Here is a 21,096-nt window from a genome sequence, read left to right on the forward strand (position 1 = left end):
ATCCTGCATATGCACAAACACTGTCGGATTTGGAGATGTACTTAAAGGAAAGTTCTCAAACGAGCATTCGGCAGTCCTAGTTCTAGATTCAGGCGTCCCCGGTGACCGGCTGGTCGCTAACCTACGCCGTGCCGTGTACGTTTGGGAAACCATTTAAATAAACGAAAAACACAAGAGAAAAAAAAAAAACCCATGCGATTACCTTAGAAGAAGGTATTTAAGACGCCTGGTTGGCTGAAGCAGTCGGTAAGAAAGGCTGAGTGTCGGATGCTTGACAAAAGTCAGGGTCTTTAAGAGTCTTTGAGAGTCAAAAGTCCAGAGATTCTCTAATATTCGCAAAGGTGTGAAAACAAAAATGAAGTCAAACCTTCCTATTTATAGAAAGGGGAAACCCTAATTTTTCCCCCCAAAATGCAATTTGAAAATTCGCCCAGTCATATGATGACATCTGTCACAAGTGCCACGTGCTATGCACGTGACCCTTGTGAGGGGCAAATGATTTGGGTATTTTTACCCGGCCAGGTGGCCCAATCAGAAAACGCCACGTGTCTTCAGTAAGGGTGTCATTTGGACCTATGAGATGATGACACGTGGAGGGCGGACATTCTTCTGTCCTAAACAGACTGATGATCCAGCATGGACCATTCAGACGGCGACACATGTCTCCCAAAAAGATGCCCAAAGGCCTTTTGGGCACAGTGACACGTGTCACTCAAGCATTGCCTCTGGAATGGCGGCCTTTAAGGGCCCAAATCCTGAGGAGCCGTTTTGCGGCGTGACCTAATTCCTAGGTCACCAGATCCTAAGGAGGGCACACTTTCCAAAAGGACCCTATAAATAGGGACATTCTTACATTTATGATAGAACAGAGAATACACGCAATACGAGACAATACGTCACTTACTACAGAGTTTTCATTTTCAAAAACAGACATCACTTTATCTGAGCTTGGAATCCGAGCAGATAAACTTTACTTCCGCACGTTTTATTATCGAACTCTTACTAACTTAATCTTCGGAGGCGGACCACCGACCATCCGGCGGTCCGTTTGCTTTGTAGGTACAGGCGTCCTTTGCTGAATCCAGTCTCAGTGTTGTAACTCTCCCAAGGGACAAAAACACCCGAAACAATATTCTTCCTCGTCCACCACATCTTCAATGCCAAGTATCCTTCTTTTACCTTCTAAAACAACTGACCATTTACAATCAGCTGGGTCAGCCATGTAAAAATACTTGTTTTTCTTGTGAAGCTAATATAAATGGATCAGCTAGATGCCTTCGTCGACTAGGATTTACAAGGGTCAAGTTCCCTTGTTCATCTTTTTTTACACCACGGCTACTATCAGCCCACTTACATCGAAATAGAGGAATCTTGAAATCAACATAATCCAGCTCTATTATTTCTTTAATGATTCCATAATAAAATTTCTTCTTATCCACAAGTGTTTTATCATGTGCACTAACATACTCACATGACAAACCTATTACTTTAACACCACTATTTTGCATTGTTGACTTGTCATCTTGTTTGCTAGTGTAAAAAGAATACCCATTGATGTCGTATCCCTCATATGACATGACTTGACATTTAGCACCATATGCCAACCATCTCAATGTGTCAGATATATTGTTAGGTGTGGTGGACAGTTGGGACATCACTCGTTCCTTGAACCATGTAACGAATCAACAATTATGCTCCTTTATCAGCTGAAGATCACTTTTGGAAAGATATTTATTTTTAAGAAAAAGCATGTGCTCGTCCAAGTAAGGATGAACCTCACTAAGATTTTGCAACACAAAAAAGCTCGGCCTTATTTTTCATTTCAAAGCCCATGGATATCCTTTTCCTGCCAATATTAGCTTGGCCTCGAAGCCTCCCCTCGTGTTGAGACTTTGGCAACCCAATTTTCTGTAAACGTGCAAGATATTGAGCAACCCATGCCGCCACTTCCTCAGTAACTGTTCGTTGTATAATACTAGCTTCATGTTTGGCCGGATTCATGACTTTTCCCTTTAAGTCGCCCATTTCTCATTTAAAAGGATACATGTATCTCATACACACTGGTCCACAAAGTTTAATTTCACGTACAAGATGAATAACCAAATGAGGCATCACGTCAAAAAAAGATGGGGGAAAATACATTTCAAATCGACACATTGTCTCAAGTACATCTGCTTGCAAGTCATCTAAAATACTTGGATTTATGTCCTTGCTACAGATAGTAATAAAAAAAACACATAATCTTGTAATCGTATACCTCACTTGAGGTGGAGAAATTCCTCGAATGGCAACTGGTAATAATTGTTGCATCAAGACATGACAATCTTGAGATTTCATGCCGCCCAATTTCATGTCAGACATTGACACAAGTCTACGAAAACTAGAAGAATATCCAGCAGGGACCTTTAAACCATGAAATGACTCACAGAAGCTAGTTTTTTCCTTTTTAGACAAGGTAAAGCAAGTTGGGGGAAGATACCAGCGTTTTCCTCGAGATTCGGGTGCCAACTCTAAATGACCCATAGCAGCCATGTCTTTTCTTACTTTAACTCCATGCTTTGTCTTTCCCGGCATATTTAATAAAGCTCCCACAATTTCATCATAGACATTGTTCTCAATATGCATTACATCTAGACCTGGAAAACGGGTCATTCGGGTCGGGTATGGGTCGGGTCAAGTTTGGGTCAAAAGATTATCGGGTCAAGTTCGGGTCGGGTCGGGTCATTTCGGGTTTCGGGTTGATTTCGGGTCGGCCGATAATCGGGTCGGGTCGGGTATCGGGTCAACACTTCGAGTCGAGTTCGGGTTGGGTCAAGTTTGGGTCGGGTCAATTTTCGGGTCGGGTCAGTTCGGTTCAGGTCAATTTTCGGGTCCAATTTTGGGGTCAACTTCTAGTCGAGTCATATTCGGGTGATTCATTGGGTTAAATTCAACTCTGTATATATATATATATATATATATATATATATATATATTATGACGAAAAACTCACTGTATTTATTAAGGCTATTTTTTTCATGGATTATAGTAATTGTTTGACTTTTATTAACCCTTTTTTTTTTTTTGTGTGTGTGTTTATAATTTTAGACTGAGAATCACTTTTAGGATCTCCAAAAACTAAGAGGGATGCTCTAACTAATTGAGTTATACCTCACTCTCTTATTGATCTTAGTTTTAATACGTAATCTTATTATCATTGTCATTGTTGTAATAATTTCTTTGAATTATTCTTATACCCCTTCCGTCCCAAATTACTCTTAACGATTTGACATTTTGCACTATTCACACATCTCACTTTGACCATCTTTTTTAGCTATAATATGAAAGTCAATGTAGTCATGTAAGATGTTGTTGGGTCTATTTTAATGTATAATTTCCTAATATAAACTTTTTATAACTTATATAATTATTTACTAAAAGAAGTGAAAGGTCGGGTCATTTTCGGGTTAGGTCAACTTCAGGTCTCGGGTCAACTTCGGGTCGGGTCGTTTTGAGTCTCGGATCAACTTTGGGTCAGGTCATCTCGGGTTGGATCGTTTCGGGTTGGGTCATTTCGGGTTTCGGGTCAAGATCGGGTCAGACCCACTTCAGGTCGGGTATGGGTCGGGTCGGGTTAATTCGGGTTTTGGGTCAATTTTGAGTCACTGGTTTAGGGTCGATTTCGAATCATGGGTCGGGTCATTTGGGTCGGGTGATCGGGTCTACTCAGGATTGCCAGGTCTAATTACATCTACACAATGTCTAACTTCCAAATGTCTCCAATATGGAAGAGACCATAGCTCAGACTTCTTCTTGTAACCCCTAGTTGATTTGCTTTTGTAAGGCTTACTAAACTCATTCTCAATGTCTTTGACCCGCTTATAAACCTCACTTGCACGTAAAGGGCCACAAGCTTCTCTCAACTCCACTTTTCCATTAAAAGCATCCTTATTGAATCGAAAAGGGTGGTCTTCAGGAAGATGTCTGCGATTATCCATTTATACATGCTTGCCACAATTGTCTAGGCATAATGCCTCCAAATCATCTTCACAAATGGGGCAAGGAGTTGTTCCCTTCACAGTGTACCCCGACAAATTCCCATAAGCTGGGAAGTCATTTATCGTACAAAAAATCATAGCACGTAAAATGAAATTGGTTTTACTATATGCATCAAACATTTAGACACCTTCATTCCAAAACAATTTCAAATCTTCAATGAGAGGCGCTAGATACACATCAATGTCATTTCCAGGTTGTTTAGGCCCAAATATTAGAAGGGATAACATAATGTATCTAGACTTCATGCATAACCATGGAGGCAAATTGTAGATAGTTAGAAGAACCGGCCAAGTGCTATATTGGGTACTTAGTGTCCCAAATGGGTTCATTCCATCTGTACTAAGACCAAGCCTAAGATTTCGATCTTCTTCACCAAAGTCCTTGAACTTTCGATCAATGTTCCTCCATTGCGGGGAATCAGCCAGATGCCTCATTAACCCATCTTTCTTCCTCCCATCATCATGCCACCTCAATAATTTTGCAGTTTTTTCATCTGAGAAGAGTCGCCTAAATCTCGGTATAATTGGAAGATACCATAATACCTTAGCCGGAGACCCTTTCTCACACAACTCACCAGTATCATTCATCTTGTAACGAGAAACTCCACACCCTGGACACTGATGCAAATCAGCATACTCATTTCGATACAACACACAGTCATTGGGACAAGTATGTATCTTCTCATACTCTATACCCAAAGGGCACATAAGTTTCTTAGCCTCATAGGTGGAGTTTGGAAGTTCATTCCCTTTGGGAAACATTTCTACTAAGGCTTCCAACAACTGCGTAAAACCCTTGTCGGTCCAACAATTGCTTGCCTTTAAGTTGAATAACTTCATAATAGCACCAAGTTTAGTGAATTTTGTACAACCAGGATATAACGGGGTTTCTGCATCTCTCAAAATACTATCATATGTCCGGGGACACTCTGTGAAATGGTCTTCAACATCATGCATCATTTTATCTATCCTGTCCTTCTCCACTTCACTCTCACTTTCAACACCAATATCAGCTGTATCGATATCCTCACCCTGGTGTTCATTATCATCATCAAAATGATTCTCATCTTCCCTTGGGCAATAACTAGAACTTGCCTCAAGATATATGCTCTCACAATGCCATGTCCACCTTGTGTAGTTTTCTTTAAACCCACGACGAATTAGATGATCTTTAATATCATATATGTCACGATATCCCCTCGAATTATTACAGTCACAACAACGACAAAGAATAATCTTTGATTTATTCTCTGTTTGGTGTTTTAAGGCAACAGTGCTAAACTCTTCAATTCCTCGTAAAAAATTTGTATAATTTCGTTTACCATACATCCAACTTCAATCCATTTTCAAGCACTGAATAACAAAATTAATTTTAAGATAATGTATATATTTTCAAACATATATAGCTCCTTAACCATGAACAAGAATATAAGGCATCAAACATTTTCATTCAAAGTTTATCTCATGTAAATGCAAAGACATGATCCAACAAGGTCCTTATCACTCCGACCTAACTCATTCTTGAATGTCATATCTCACTAATAACTACTTGTATAGTTTGGTTCTAAAGAAAATCCGGCAGCATTTCCCTATAGTTCTCCAAACACACAATGTAGATAATCGGCTATCTACATATGTATCCAGAGAACGATCGGAATTTAGTGAGCCATGATCTTCTTAGACCCAAAAACAGTTCAAGTAGTTATCACCTAAATGAGATAGAACATTCAAAAACAGTCCCAAACCGGGGACTATTCAAGACTTACTCCTGATGAGTAAGCCCTGAACGGGTATCTAAGCCAATGATGCAAGTATTATTGCAATTCCAATCAATTATATCACAATTAAAAATCTCATACAATTCATAATCATTATACCAACCACAACAAATAAGTTAATATTGCAAAGAATGGTTCAAATATATATACCGCAAGTGAAGACAATCTCGTATGTGTACTACCGCATTAATTGTTTGTCCACAACCAGAACCTCGAGCAACTTGTGGAATTCACTTCCGCATAATTAAGAATCTGCCATAAAAAATTACATATATTAAACCACATAGTTTTTTTTTAGAGAATTAAACCAACATAGTTTTGTTTTAGAGGGAAAGATAGCAAATATTATTAAGAAAATTAAACCAAGTCCAAATCCGCTAAAGTTAAGATACTTTGCGGGAAGGAACCCAAACGAACAAGCTCCGTAGCTTTCCCCGTCTCCTATTTAGCTACCAGGTGGGCGACGGTGTTACAAGAACATTTAACATGCGAAAAAATATAAACATTACATAAAATGCTATCCTTCCTAATATCATCATAGATTAATTTGTTCCATTGTTCAGTGCTTGGATCACATTAATAGCATCACTCTCTATAATTATGTTCGAATACCCCAACCTCGCAGCTAGTTGTAGTGCATAACGAACAACCAAAGCTTCCCCAATCTCAGGAGACGATCCATAAGTCGACTTCATATCAGCAGCAAGTAATTAACCATTTGCATCCCGAATGACAGCGCCTAAACCCTTCTTATTACCCACCATCATGTGCACATCAGAATTAATTTTAACACAATTTTCAGGGGGGCAAAACCACCTAGACGCATTAATATAGTGGCTGCCAGCAGCAGGGGGGAAGAATAACCTTTACGGCATACGAGTTATACTCATGCACTAGCCTCGTAAACCCAGCAGCCAGACTCACAACATTTGGGGTCTCCTCTTGAAACACAAGCAGATTCCTTCCTCTCCATGCTGCCCACATCAATGTTGCCATCAAACTTAGTATCTCAGCGTTATACTTCCTGCAAAGCCAACTCCATCTCTCCTCAAAGCTAGAAATCGAGGCACCCTCAAGGTTATCCTTATACTCACTGTAATGCCACACTTCTTTTGCTACTTTACACTCAAACAAGGCATGTAAGATAGATTCAGGTTGCCCACAAAATTGGCAATCAGAATCAGCCATATATTCAACTTAATCTGCCATAAATTCAATGACTGAAATTATATATATTCAACTAAAACTGCCATATATTTTCTAATTAATGAACTAACACTAAACCTCAAATTAAACTAAGTCATTGTTCAAGTTAGATGCTACATTCTATCTACCAAGAAAAGATTGAACATAAATAGAAGAAATCTTATCTTAGGTGAAATCGACTTCACAAATTTAACAATGTCGAGCCTAAATTCAGTAATATGAGGGGGGCAAACACTGGTCAAACTGCTACACTAATCGAACTTCAATTATTGTTGCTGTAATTTGCTAGAACTTCCTCGAGTTTTTTGGTGGCGAAATTAATCGATTTTTCCAGTTGAAAATTTCAGTCATTACTCGAATATGAGGCCAGGATTTTTAATTGAATTTTTTGGGGTTTCTAGGGTTCGAATTCGTATGGCTTTGTGTAGATTTTCTGCTCGAAATGGGGTATTTTTGGTCTGAAATGCTCAATTTTTCTGGGGTTTATGGGTTCGAATTTCTTAGGGTTTTTGGTCTAAATTTTTGCTCGAAATTGCTTGGATTTGCTGGCGATTATGGGTCTTGAACTTAATTGCGATTTTGGATGTTGAATTTGCTAGGGAATCGGATTTTTTTGGCCGAATTTGTTGGATTTAAGGGTCGAATTTGTGGGTGTTTTGGCTGTAGAAATTCACTGGAGTAGCAACTCTTGTTTTTTTTCTTCTTGTTTAGTGAAAGGTAGGCGTGAAAAGCTAAGGTCAAAAATTCTGAAATAACCTAAATGCAAAAGAGTTATTTGTGTCACTTAATTATTAAAATGCGACGCAAATAAAAAAAAAAGTATAATGTTGTACATTTTTCATATGCGTCGCTCATTTATTAAAAGAGTGACGCAATTTATTCACTCACTCATTTGCGTCACTTGTCAATAAATGAGTGACGCAAATAAGATTATTATATGCGTCGCTTCAATAAATAAGAGCGACATAAATATTAGAAAGCTAAAATACATCTAACTTTTGCGTCGCTTCTTGAATAATATGCGACACAAATAACTTTTAAGGATGGTAACGATAAACATTTACTTCGTTCTTTGAAATGAGTGACGCAAATATGGCGACGCAAATGTTCGTTTTTCTACTTGTGCTCAATCAAAAGTGTCAACAAGCTATCTCCTAGAGGTCAAACTAGCGCCAACTACGAGAGACTCTAACTAGGAGCATCACTAATCAAGCTCAATCGACAATTGCAATTCCTAAATCAATGGTCCGTACCATTAGAAACTACAATGCAATTTAGCATAATTCTCAAGGCTTTATCGAATTACACACATGCAAACTTCCATTAATCACTTTAATCTCAACAACTTATCAACACAATCCCCAAATTAAGCACAATCAATCAATCAATCATACAAGTTTCACCCAATTCCTAGCAAACAGCTACTCTAACATCATCATCTAATCAACAAACAACTAAAGGAATCAATAATCAACAATATATGAAGAACAATTACACTAATCAACAATCAAACATCAAAATCAAATCAAACAAACTTGAATATTAAACAAAGCAATAAAATGAGATAGAGTTAAGAATGCTCATTGATAATAGAGAAGATCTTCAACACAATTGTCACCATTGAATCTTCAATCTCTCAATCACCATTGAAATTCCTCACTTTCTCTCTCTAAAATATACTCCTAAACTAACCCTAAAACTAGAGAGAGAAGCTCTCAATTAAGCTAAAACATGATAAAAAAAAATGTGAAATGAAGATTATTCTCAACTTGCCCCAAAAATTGGGTTTACAAAGGTATTTATAGAGGCGCGAAAACAAAAACCGAGCAAACAAATACCAAGGAAGGCGCGCCCGAGCATGCTGGTTGCGCGCCCGCGCCCATGCCTTGCGCGCCCGCGCCCATGCCTTGCGCGCCCGTGCATCTCTGGATTTCTTCGATCTTCTCGCGGCTTCGTGCGATCGCTAAGGTCTTCGAATGAACGCACAATCATGATGATGATGAACACTAAGTGAGGCAATCCCAAAAGTACATGATTGTGGGTTCAACACCCCATATTCATGAGAGCACGGCTTGAGAGGGCAAGAGCTAGAACTTGGAGAATCCACTTCCTTGCATCTTAAGCTTTCCAATTGCAATGAGGTTGCTCCAAAAGCTTCCTCCACCTTAGTAAATCACTAACATCAAGACTCAAACCTCTTACAATACCTATAATCACAAAAATAGAGCAAATAAAAGAGAAAAGACTAGAAAAACCATAGAAATGTACAAAAGCTACAAAATATGAGAGGAAAGGTAAGACTAAGACCAAAAGCATAAAACTAAGCATTTATTAAGCATGAAATCAATGAAAAGAAGGTAAAAAAACCTAAATGCTCATCAAATGGGTGCCATTTATGACACCCATCAATATTTCCTATTTTAGTTTTGAGATATTTAGGACAATGACATGGCTTTCACATTTTAGTTAAAGTCATGTTCAAGAAAGCAAGTTAGTTCTTTGCTTGTTTATAAACCAAAACAGTTGTGTTTAAGGTTTAGTAATCTTACCTAATGTCTAAACGGTTGTAAAGATCATTGCGGTGATTTTATTCTCAAAGTTGATTTAGCATATCAAATATTTTCTTTGTTCTTATCAATCTTTGATTTTGGTCTTGTAGATGATTCGTTTACCATCCTTAAGCCAATATTCGAAAGAGAACTAAGCGAGAACAAGTTCGACTCAAGAAGAAGTCGAATCTTAATTCATTCCTTTTGGAAATATTTATGTATATACATGTATTATCCAAACGATTATTGAGAATCTGAAAATTTATTTAAAAAATTCAGAAAGGAAATTTTAACTACTATTTTTATTAGAAACATGTTGTTTCGAACTAGAATTCAAAATTTGAAAAGGGTCTAATAATTTAAATGAAAGTTTTTTTTTTGAAAAGCAACTGTTTCTAGTTGGAAAATTACATAATCATATTATTTTTGTCCAAGATTGATGAAGGTAAGTTGTAATTTGCAACTTATTTCAACAAAGATAAGAAAATGTGGGTAAATTTTTGTATATCTAATTTTGTCATCTCTCCCTCTTTAGTGTTTGTCATTATTGTCATACTTCAATAATTGAAAGCGAAGTTCTTCTAATTAGAAGGTGTCGTAGTTTGAAAATGAATATTTAATTACCAAACATAGTTTTGATGGAGTGTCAGAATAATTTATAAAATCATTCTACTCACTTTCCAAAATATGGTCTCATTTCAAAATGAAAGTTAAGGTGAGACCTATATTTTTAATTTGAAGCCCCCAAGCGTAGACTTAGGTGCTTTTGGAATTCATGTATGCATATGCTAGGGGATGTTTCTCATGTTTATTTAAAGCCCCAAGATTTCTATTTTCAATTTGTGGAATATTGCATATGTTTATCATAAATTTTTTGATCAAGTAACATAATTAATTATCTTGGTCAAATAATAAGAAGTGGTATTCTTCCCTTTGTCATTTAAAGTTATTAAGATGGTTCGTAATAAGCTTTGCATGACATTGATTTCGCAGCATATATAGCGTGTTCAAATCTGTAAATAGATAGAATTGGGGATGTCCAGGCTTTTTGAAGCCCCCTATTTGAGGCAAAGAGCGAAAAAATTATACTGTTTTTAAAAAAAGTGTACTAGTTTTCAAGTATTTTAGTTGCCAAATGGGAGGGATCATCCCGACTTAACCCCCAAAAAAGAAATGAACAAAAAAGACGATTTGCATAAAAAGGAAGGGGAATCCAACTTTCCCGGAGAAGAATAAAGAAAGAGAATTAGACATGTTTTCGAAAGCAAAGATTATTGATTTAATAGTTGAATAATTGTGATGACTTGGTATTGAGGTATACATGTGATAACGATCATTTTTTCATGTAGCGATCATGTTCAATCAATGTTCCTCTCTTATTAGAGAAGACGGAGATATCCCATGCAGACAAACATATTAGTTGCTCATGATAACTGAGAAGACCAATGCTCAAGAGTTGTAAAAGACATCTAAAGTTGTCGTCGAGGCTGTCGATATATCAAATCAATTTGTTGTATTAACTCCTTGGTAATAAATAGCCTATTATTAAAAGAAAATTAGATGATTGTATTTTTTTTTTTTTTAAAAAAAAAAAGTGATAGTCATCTCCTTTTTCTTTGGCAAAAAATATGAAAAACATCGAATTTAGTTTGATTCGATTGCTTTACTAACATGATGTAATCAAGACAATGGCTATCAAATCATCCAAATCATTTTTATATGATTTTGTAATCATAACTCAACACTTTATGCATTTTATTTATGGGCATGACTACTATATAGTAGGTCCATATGTGCAAATGCCTAAGGTTGGCCATTTTTTCATGGTATGATGATTTTGGTACATGGTTAGAGTCTACCTCAAGGAGGGCCTTTCTAAGGTTGTAACGTGGCTAGGCTTAGGGTTATGAAGAATGGACAGACTAAAGTATACTCCCAAAATCCGTTATTTTTGGTGCTTCTCAAATTAAAACCTATATACTTTGTGTGATAACTCCTACATTAGGTGTCTTTTCCTTGTCATCTCTCTCTCTCTCTCTCTCTCTCTCTCTCTCTCTCTCTCTCTATCTCTTTTTTTTTCTTTCTCTTTTTTTTTTTTTTTTGACAAGTTTTGTTTTGGGTTTAGAATGATTTTTTTTTCTTTTGCATTTGATCTTTCCTTTTGGGTTTACACTAACTTTGTGTCCCCCTCTTATGTTTTGTTCCCCCAATTTCCTATTTGTATCTTTGCACCATTCCCATCCCAATGTATGGAATAATGTAGGTTGAATAACTAAGGTTCAATTGACTACGCTCAAAAGGGCTTCCAAAAAGATGGATTTTCTCTAAGGTTAAGAACACGGGATTATATTTGTGGAGTTTCAAGTTGCCTCAAGTGTTGGTTAAATCATCATATCCTCTCTTTGTGGGCCTAAGATGAGCCTCTTTTCATTCAATACATCTTGTAAGCCAAAGCTCATCAAGATTCTTAAAGTGTTGAGTATGTATGCCTTTTGATATTGCATGTTTGTATGTATACATTTTATTTAATTCAAGTCAATAACAATAAAGAGATTGAAAAGAGAACAAGATAGACGTACTTGAAAATATATTTTTTATTCATTAATTAATGAGAGTACAAAATAAGTTGATTCGACAGCATGAATCTCTTAGTCTATCATAATAAAAAAACACAAAGGAAAGAAACAAAACAAGACCTAGGGTGCTACATCTTGAATTGTTGACAACTTCTTGAGATTGCGTCTTCGAGCTTTGTCCATTTCCGACGTAGGTGAAATCCTCTCTAAAAATCAAGTCCATCTATATATACGATTCATGGTTTCATATATCAAGTCCCTTTTAATTAATGTTCCCCTAGTATAGAATTTTTTAAATGTGTCCAACCAAGGTATTGTAAATAGCACTTGTATGGTGGAAACATATTGTCTATGAACTTTGGGACCAGTTCATGATCCGGAGGTCTTTGTGAAATAAGAGCAACCTTTGATCGCAACCTGGAAAAGAAGTTAATGAAGCCTTCTTCTTCCCCTTGCTTAAGTAATTCGAGATCGCGCGAGGTAGTTGTGTGCTCGATGTTATCTCCTTATTGGGTTAAAAACGCCTTTACAACATCACTCCAAGTGGAAGTGTGTTTCGCATCGAGGTTATAAACGATGATCTAGCAGTTGGTCCAATGAAAGAGGAAAAGTACATGCATATAGGATTGGCTCAATCCCTTTCAATGTCATAATTCCAATAAAGCTCATTAAGTGAGTCCTAGGATTGTCTGTAACTATAAAGATTGGCAAATCCGTAGTCAAGAACTTTTCTAGGAGAGTCTTGCCACTAGGTTGTGGTGCAAGCTCATAATTGAAGTACTTATTCCCTGAGTTAGCTCGTAGGACAAGTTTCTCCAAGGCCTCTACTCTTTCGTCTCTTGCTTTTCTTGTAGAATGTTTTCTTTTTCTGCTTTTATCTTAGCCTTTTTTGCTTTTTTATGAGCCTTCATTTGGGCTTCTTCTTCTCGTAGGGCTTTTTGGTTTTGGAATTCCTCTCTAATTTTCTCCAATGTTGTTTGTCACTCATGATTGGACTAATATGCGAATGTGGAAGATGATCTAGTAATGTGTATCACGAGAAATTGAGCGCGTTCACTTAAAGCTTTTTATGCCAAGCATTCAAACAATTAATCAAAGTCAAAATGATTGTTTTATTTCTTTTTTTAAAATCCTTGTAATACGAATACGAATTCATTTTAAGCAAGTTTGTTCATGAAGAATGTTAAAAAATTCACGAACAATCATTAATGGAATGTCATGATTTGTGTTGACTTCAACAAGGTAATCATCTAAGGATTTTACTTTAAATGAATTGTTTTCTAAAAAGGTAGAAGAGAAAGACAAGAAAGTTGGATTGAAAATGCTCATCAAATTTTTAAGAATATAATCAACCCGAACATACTCCTTAAAATGATCAAATATACTATGTGTAGGGAATAATTTCAAGCGTTAATCCCCTAGCTTGAACCCCACTGTGATCATACACTAAAGTACGGTGGCGTCCAAAAAGGAAGAAGATAGAGCAAAAGAGTCGCCAACAAGTTTTAGGAACTTGTAAACCGTTCACGAGGTGAAGGTTACACCCCTTAACGATCCAAGAGATCGTCAACTCCATAAGATCTAAAACCAAATAAGGGTTCGGGGATGAAGGTACAAATCCAACCTAAAAGAGATTGAACCTGCTCTAATAATAGGCCTCTACTTTATTCTGATCGTATTCATGTGCGCTTTCTGATTAACATGCAAGCAATAGGATTAACCTTAAACCTGTTTATCTATGTTGGTTGAATATTAATGCACAAACAAATCTATTATTCGCGATCACTTGAATTATAATCATATTAAACCTAAACAAGATTATTAAATATCTTATTAAGCGTGATTACAAGTACCAATTCTCTTTAAACATGCATAAAAGGCGTGATCAAGCAATAACAATAAAATATCAAGCAACATAATAATAATGAAAATAATAATAATTATAACAATCATAATCAAAAATAATAATCATCATAATAACAATCATATTAATCATAATAATAATTATGTTAATTATAATAATAATAATTATAGCAATAATAAAATTATAATCATAATCAAAACAATTATAAAAATAATCATAAATCATATTAAAGCATAATAAAAATAGCAAGATCCTAGGCATGATACTAACAAGATTAATAACAAATCCTAGCATGTCACTAAGCAATAAAAATCAAATCTTTAACTCTAACATGATACTAACAATCGTAAATATTAGGAAGAACATAGGAAGCATCGTAACAATCATATTCAATATTAAAATTACCCTAGACATGATACTAGGAATATCATAATAACAATCTAAACATGATGTCTACATCATAACATCAATAAAAACCATTAAAATACTTACTTTGATGCCTTGTACCTCTTTCTAATAACAAAATACACACGTTAGTAACTTCAAGGAAAATAATAAACAAAACAATTAAATTAAATAATTGAAATAGAGATTTGGGACCAAACCCTCAGAAATTAAACCTTTCACGTCTAGGGCGAAGGCAACTTCGAATACGGCTAGGTGTTTCTAGATCTAATGAATGCGGAATTTTGTATGTGAAAAGCGAGTTTAGAAAAGAGAAAGAGAAGGATGAATGATTAAGGAAATCTTGATGAGAATTAGCGAATGATTAAAGAGAATGAAAGAGAATTGAAAACTGGTTGTAGGTGCATATAGATGAATGTTGATGAGAATTGGTGAATGAAAACGGAGTTTTTACGACGTTATTTATAAAGAAAATTAGCCAAAAAGATAAAATTATCAAAACAGAGTCTGACGCACGTGAAACGAGATTGGCGCCAGGCGCCAACGTTAGCGCCAGGCGCCAATGCTGGCGACAGGCGTCAATGTCTGGCGTTAGGCGCCAATCCTGTTTTTGACGCGTTTTCTAAAATCAGATAAATTTTGCCGTACAGGAGGATAAAATCGTATCTTTTCCTCAAAAATATTCTTTGATTTTAATTAAAACTCTGAAAAGTCAACAAAAGTCAGTTTATCAATGCTAATTGAATTAGGAATGAAAAGAATCTTCTAGAATAAGTTTAATGGGGGTTTGGAATCAATCACAACATCTTAAAATTTTTTACGGTAGTAATTCACAACTTTCTTAATTTGCGATAGTAATTTACAAAGTAATATTAACTTGCGGTAGTAATTGGCAAATTATCCTTTTATAAATAAAGAAACTTAAAATTCTAATATGCCCTTAGGTTTTTTTTTTTTTTTTTTTTAATTTTTTTAATTTTTATTTTTTTGTAACAATATGCCCTTAGTTAATACACTCAAATTTCTAATATGCCCTCACTCAAACTCAATTTGTCATCATCATGATCATCATCTTTCATCTCTACCTTTCTCACTTTCTGAACAAGCTCCCACAAACGCCACCTTCGGTCGTCCTCGCCCCCACCCACTCCGGCCCTGCGCCCATCCCCTCCCTCGTCGGGGCGCCGGCCTCTCCCCCACCTTGCCACGCCTCTTATTCCCTTGGAACAACCACCCTACCCCCTGAAACTGACAGAATTCAAAGTCAAAACTTGACATTGCTTGTTCTACTGTTTTAGCGGAATTCAAGGGAATTTTTGTAGGACTACCACCTAGCTTGGACTCTAGTAACAAATTTGTGGGTTCCATGAAAGATTAAAACTTTAATTTTTCAGTTAGTTAAAATATCATTCCCTATATTGAGTATATTCTGAAATAATTGCCACATTGATATTGTAATTTACACAAGTAATATTCTGACAACTAATTTGAAAGGAGATGGCATGAGTGGTCACTCACTTGATCTTATGCTGATTTTGTGAGGCAGAATCATTAGTTGATGTTATGGAAGAGCAATTTGGTCTAATGGCAGGACCAATGAGAATTTAATTGATCGATCGACAGCGATTTCACGGGAATGAGAAGAAGAATCGCTGGTGCCCTAACCGCTATGACCAACGGGAAACTTGAATAAAGAGAAGAATCATCAGATCTGGGTAGGAATATGAAGGAAAACTCTCCATTTTTAGGGGTTTGAAGGAGGAGAGAGAATTTTGGGGCTGAATTTTGAGGTGGGAGAAAATGGTGGTTTTTGGGGCTGATTTTTGAGGTGGGAAAAAAGGTAACGAGGTACAGCCAGGTGGTTTTGGGACAAGAAAGGGGTGGCGCTGGCTCAGGGAAGGATGGCACCGGCAAGGAATGGAGGGGGGTTGGCCGGTTGGGTGGTTGCTGATTAGGGGAGTGGGTTGCTATGGTGAGGAGTGTGTATTTTTTTTTAATAATAATTATTATAAAATTTAACCATGGTTAGATAACTTAGGTTAATAATTGAATAAAAACATCATTAATGTCACCGTTGGATGATGATAGCAAATTAGAGTTTACTAAAGATAATAGGAATTTTAAAAATTTACCGTTGAGAAAATAAAAAAATACAGTGTTACCAAAGAGAATTTCCCTATTATTTATTATTTATTATTGTTGTTATATTGTTGTTGTTGTTAATCTGGGCCCCACTCCTCTAGCTATAGAAAAACTTATCCTAGTAAAAAATATGAGCAGCATGCAGCACGAGCATCGATGTCTTGAGTCATCGAGAACTTATGAACCTGTTTCAGCAACGCAACAACCTCCTTGTCTAATTCCTCAAAAGAAGAAAATGAGAAGGGAAGGAATCCATATCTAATTGCTCGGCAACTAGACTCATACTTGACCCGCTTCCGATGAGCTGCATCAACCACAGCCCGTCCGGGAACAAAGTCAGATAGCTCTGACTGTGTCAATGGAGAAGACCCTTGTCTAATTATTATTATTGGGAAAATTTGTTAAAAAAAACCTTTAAAAGCGCCATTTTGCGGAAAAAAAACCTTTAAAAGCTTTTTGGTTACAAAAAACCACACATTTTTTTTTCTTTTTCTTTTTTTGCGGGAGGAAACCTATTTCCCTAATTACCCTCTAATTAACTTAATTAGACTCTAATTTCTTCTAATTAACATCTAACCTACCAAATAATAAATAATTAAATTTAATATATATATATATATATATATATATATATATATATATATATATATATATATATATATATATATATATATAAGCCACCATCCCCTCCCTTTCCTCCTCCCCTTCTTCCTCCTTCCTCCTTCTTCCTCCCATGGCATCAACCCCCCTCCCCCACCGAACCCGCTGTCCAAATCCCCCACCTTCATCGACCTCCTTTACCGCGAGACAACCCTCCCTTTCGGCCAAATCACAGCCCGACAACCACCTCCTTGATTTTGAAAACCCTAGAAAATTGATTTGGGGGTTTTTAAATTTGTGCATCTTGTTTGCAATTGATGCTTGTTTTGGGTTTGATTATGTATTTATGTGATGGTAGGGTTGTTTACACAAATTTCGAGTCTAAATAAATAAAGACGGAAAATAAAGTAACAAATGAATTTATATTAATATATGAATTTTGGGTACAATCTCTGTATAAAAGTTTATAATAAAATAAATAAAGTCCTCTAATTCTGTTCCGCGGCTTAACGATGACATGTGTGTGACACCTGTAGGTTGATGTTTTATGACGTCAACTTGATTTTGAACGCAGGGTGACGTTTGATGATGTCAACCTGTATTCAAGGGTTTTGTTCCAATACACCTGAACGAGGGCTTATGAAGCTTAATCCCGTTCAAATGTGTTTAAGTGTGTCTGAACAAGTCGACACGAGTTTGATGTGCTTGTTGGCTTACTTTAGAGAGAATTCCGTTTGGGTTTTATGAGCTATTGGAATAATGATATTTGGATCCCTTCAACTAATGGAGAAATGGTGTATTTATAGGAGATGAGAACCCCTTGAGTGGACTTAGAAGGTTTGGGTCTGACCCATTTTATGACTTAGAAGTCTTTTAACCTAGTCCATCTAATTTATTTAAAAACCCGAATTGTATTTGATTAATTCAGATTATTTATTTAGGTGGGCGAAAAATAATTAAAATGGATAATTTATATGATTTTAACCCAAATTAAGTTATCTATACTTAGTATTTAAAAACTATAACCAAGAAACTAAGAAAGACACATGTCCCATCCATTTTATTACACTTCTCTAACCATAGTGCCACATATCATCTTACACTATTAATTTTTTATTACACCATTTTTTTTTTAATTCTTTCATTAAACTTATAGTACTTTATTTTTCATATACACTTCATCTTCATTTTCATCTCTCCCCTTTAATTCAACCTTTTCCTATTCTCTTTAATTTTAGCCCTTCCACCTTCTATTTAAGGCTCTTTTTCGATTAAAGTTCTAAAATTTTAATTTTTTTAATCATGTTTCCGAATACATATTATACCCTATAATGACTTACTGATATTTCCTCACTTATCTCTCAATACAATTTTATATGAATAACCCGATATTTCCTCACTTATCTCTCAATACAATTTTATATGAATAACCCGTGCATTGCACGGGCCACAAGACTAGTTTAATTTAATGTATGACACTCATAAAATTTCCATGTTTACAAATTGCCCCCTCGAGACTATGTCACATACACGATTTAAAGTCTTTGGCGTGATAAGGTCTTGACTATTTTACTTGACTTGGAAGTCATTAGTACTTTTTCTTTTTTTTTTTAATTATTGGGTTTGATTTATGGGAATTCTTGAGCACCAATTGCACTAGGTTTTAATCCCCCACAAGATAGTTAAACAACGTAACTTATAAATAAGGAATTTATCTTTCATTGTTACGGTAGACATACTTTGACAAATTGAAAATCAAAGCCGTAATTGGTCTCCTTCTTGCGCTACAGCTCTTGGATTACTAACAACAATGGTATCTAATTCATGCCTTTTTCTGCTACGTAAGTATTTAACTTTGTATAGAATTAACTAACTCCGATCACCATTTAATTACTCTGTCAAATTTGCAGCCTTCAATCAGAGTCGATTTCAATCGTCCAATCTTGGATTACTAACAATTAAGATTCCATAATTTGTGTGTTGCAGCAAATGTAGAAGTTTAAAGTAATGGATACCTAATTTTAATTAATTCAATACTTGTTTACTTCATCCATTATGAGTTAAAATTGCTTCTTGAATCAACTTGCAGCATCGAACGTGGACATCCGCTTTTGTAGCAATTCATTAATAATTCTAGGTTAATTCCAATATTTAACTTATTTCGTATTGCCGTCATAATTTGATGCGCTGAATTGCCTTGCCATATGACGTAATTTCTTGGTTTTTATACTCTGCCTGTTAAATGCTTGATGATTTGTTGTAATTTGATGAAATTACTTTGGCGTAGCAATTATCGGCCAATGCCAAGTGAAATTACTTTGGCATAGCAATTATCGGCCAATGCCCAGTACCTTAAGAATCAGTGGCGGATCTAGGAATTCGAAGTAGGGGTAGCACAAGACAATAATAAAAAGAAAAAGTATACGGATTTTTCACCAAATACCACTGAGTTAAAGCTTAATTCACCATATACCACCAAAAACTTTCTAATACACCATGTACTACTGAGTTTAATATAAATGTCACCAAATGCCCTTTTTCTTAACCCCGTTAGTCATGAAGAGTTAAATGTCACACGTGACAGCCTCTAATTGGCTCTTACTTAAACTATTTACTTTAATAATTAATCAATTAATTAATTAAAAAACTTTAACAAAAATAATTAAAAAAATAATAATAAAACCACCACCAACTGCCAGCCATCTCCCCTCCCCACAACCGCCACCTAGCAGCCCAGCCCCTCGCCACCTGCTCTCAGCCTTGAACCACCACCGGGTCGGCGCTGACTTTCACCGTACCCAGCCTTGCGCCGGTGCACGAATCTCTCCCTTGATCCACCATACCCAACACCTGACCACCTCCCTGCCATCCCCAATCACAACCCCACGCAACCAATTCCCTTTCTCCCCCGCATCTCCAGCCGCATCGCTGCTGCCACCATACAAACTGCAACAATTACCAATTCCAGCCCTTTGCCGCCGAACACCGCCCAAATTACCACCCACGCAACTCTACTTCGCACCACCTCCCAGCTCACCCACACAAACCGCACATCCTCCAATTCGCCACCACACGACACCAGCTACAAACCACCGCAACACCTTACCTTCATTTCACGGCACCAACTACATCACCACGCTAAGCACCTGACCAGCCCGCAGTTAAACCCAAAATCCCAAAACCCAAAATCGAAACCCTAGATTTTGATTTTAGGGTTTTAGGGTTTTGGGGTGGTGGTTCAGAGGGGGGAAAGGGGTGGAGTTGGAAGATTGAGGGGTGACTTAGGTTCGCCGGCTCGGGGAAGGTGGGTCTGGGAGCCGACAAGTGGGTTTGGGCGTCGGAGAGAGGGTTTTTCGAGTTTTAGGGTGGGACTTGAGAGGATAGTGGTTTAAGGGAAAGGGATGTGCGGCGCTGTAGACATGGTGGCGACGGTGGGGGCGGTGGCGGCGGTGTAGACATGGTGGTGCCGGTAGGGGTAGGGATGTTGGCTGGGTGGGGAGCGGTGGCTAGGTTGGTGGTGGTTTATTTATTTATTTATTTAATTTTTTTTAAAGTTTTTTTATTCTTTATTTAAGTAATTAATTAAATAATATTAATAAGAACCAATAAGTGACAGCCACGTGGCACAATTAACCTTAATGACTAACGGAGTTAACGACGTTAGTCATTAAGGGCATTTGGTGACATTTATGTTAAACTCAGTGGTACATGGTGTATTAGAAAGTTTTTGGTAGTATATGGTGAATTAAGCTTTAACTCAGTGGTATTTGGTGAAAAATCCGAAAAGTATAACATTGTTGTAACGTAACATAATTAATCAGCCAAACATGGATATAATGCGTTGTGTAGTCGTATAATAATTAACAATCACATTCAAACATTTATATTGACAAGTTTTTTTTAAAAAAATTTTATTTTTACAATAATTCAATTATATTG

The 21,096-nt window shown here is 36.4% G+C and overlaps 2 protein-coding genes across 2 annotated transcripts; both read right to left on the reverse strand.

Annotated features, from left to right (window-relative positions):
- Window positions 1-4,157: 4,157 nt before the first annotated feature.
- On the reverse strand, window positions 4,158-5,366 carry LOC145632873 (uncharacterized). The gene has a single exon (XM_081685201.1). It carries the CDS (start codon window positions 5,364-5,366, stop codon window positions 4,158-4,160), a length of 1,209 nt encoding a protein of 402 aa, XP_081541327.1.
- Window positions 5,367-6,357: 991 nt separating this feature from the next.
- LOC145632874 (uncharacterized) lies at window positions 6,358-7,003 on the reverse strand. The gene is made up of 2 exons (XM_081685202.1): window positions 6,680-7,003; window positions 6,358-6,504 (listed from the first exon to the last, which is right to left on the reverse strand). Exons 1-2 carry the CDS (start codon window positions 7,001-7,003, stop codon window positions 6,358-6,360), a joined length of 471 nt encoding a protein of 156 aa, XP_081541328.1.
- Between the last annotated feature and the right edge of the window lie 14,093 nt (window positions 7,004-21,096).

The sequence above is a fragment of the Chenopodium album genome, chromosome 5 (assembly GCF_948465745.1).
Source record: "Chenopodium album chromosome 5, dcCheAlbu1.1, whole genome shotgun sequence".
Lineage (NCBI taxonomy): Eukaryota > Viridiplantae > Streptophyta > Magnoliopsida > Caryophyllales > Amaranthaceae > Chenopodium > Chenopodium album.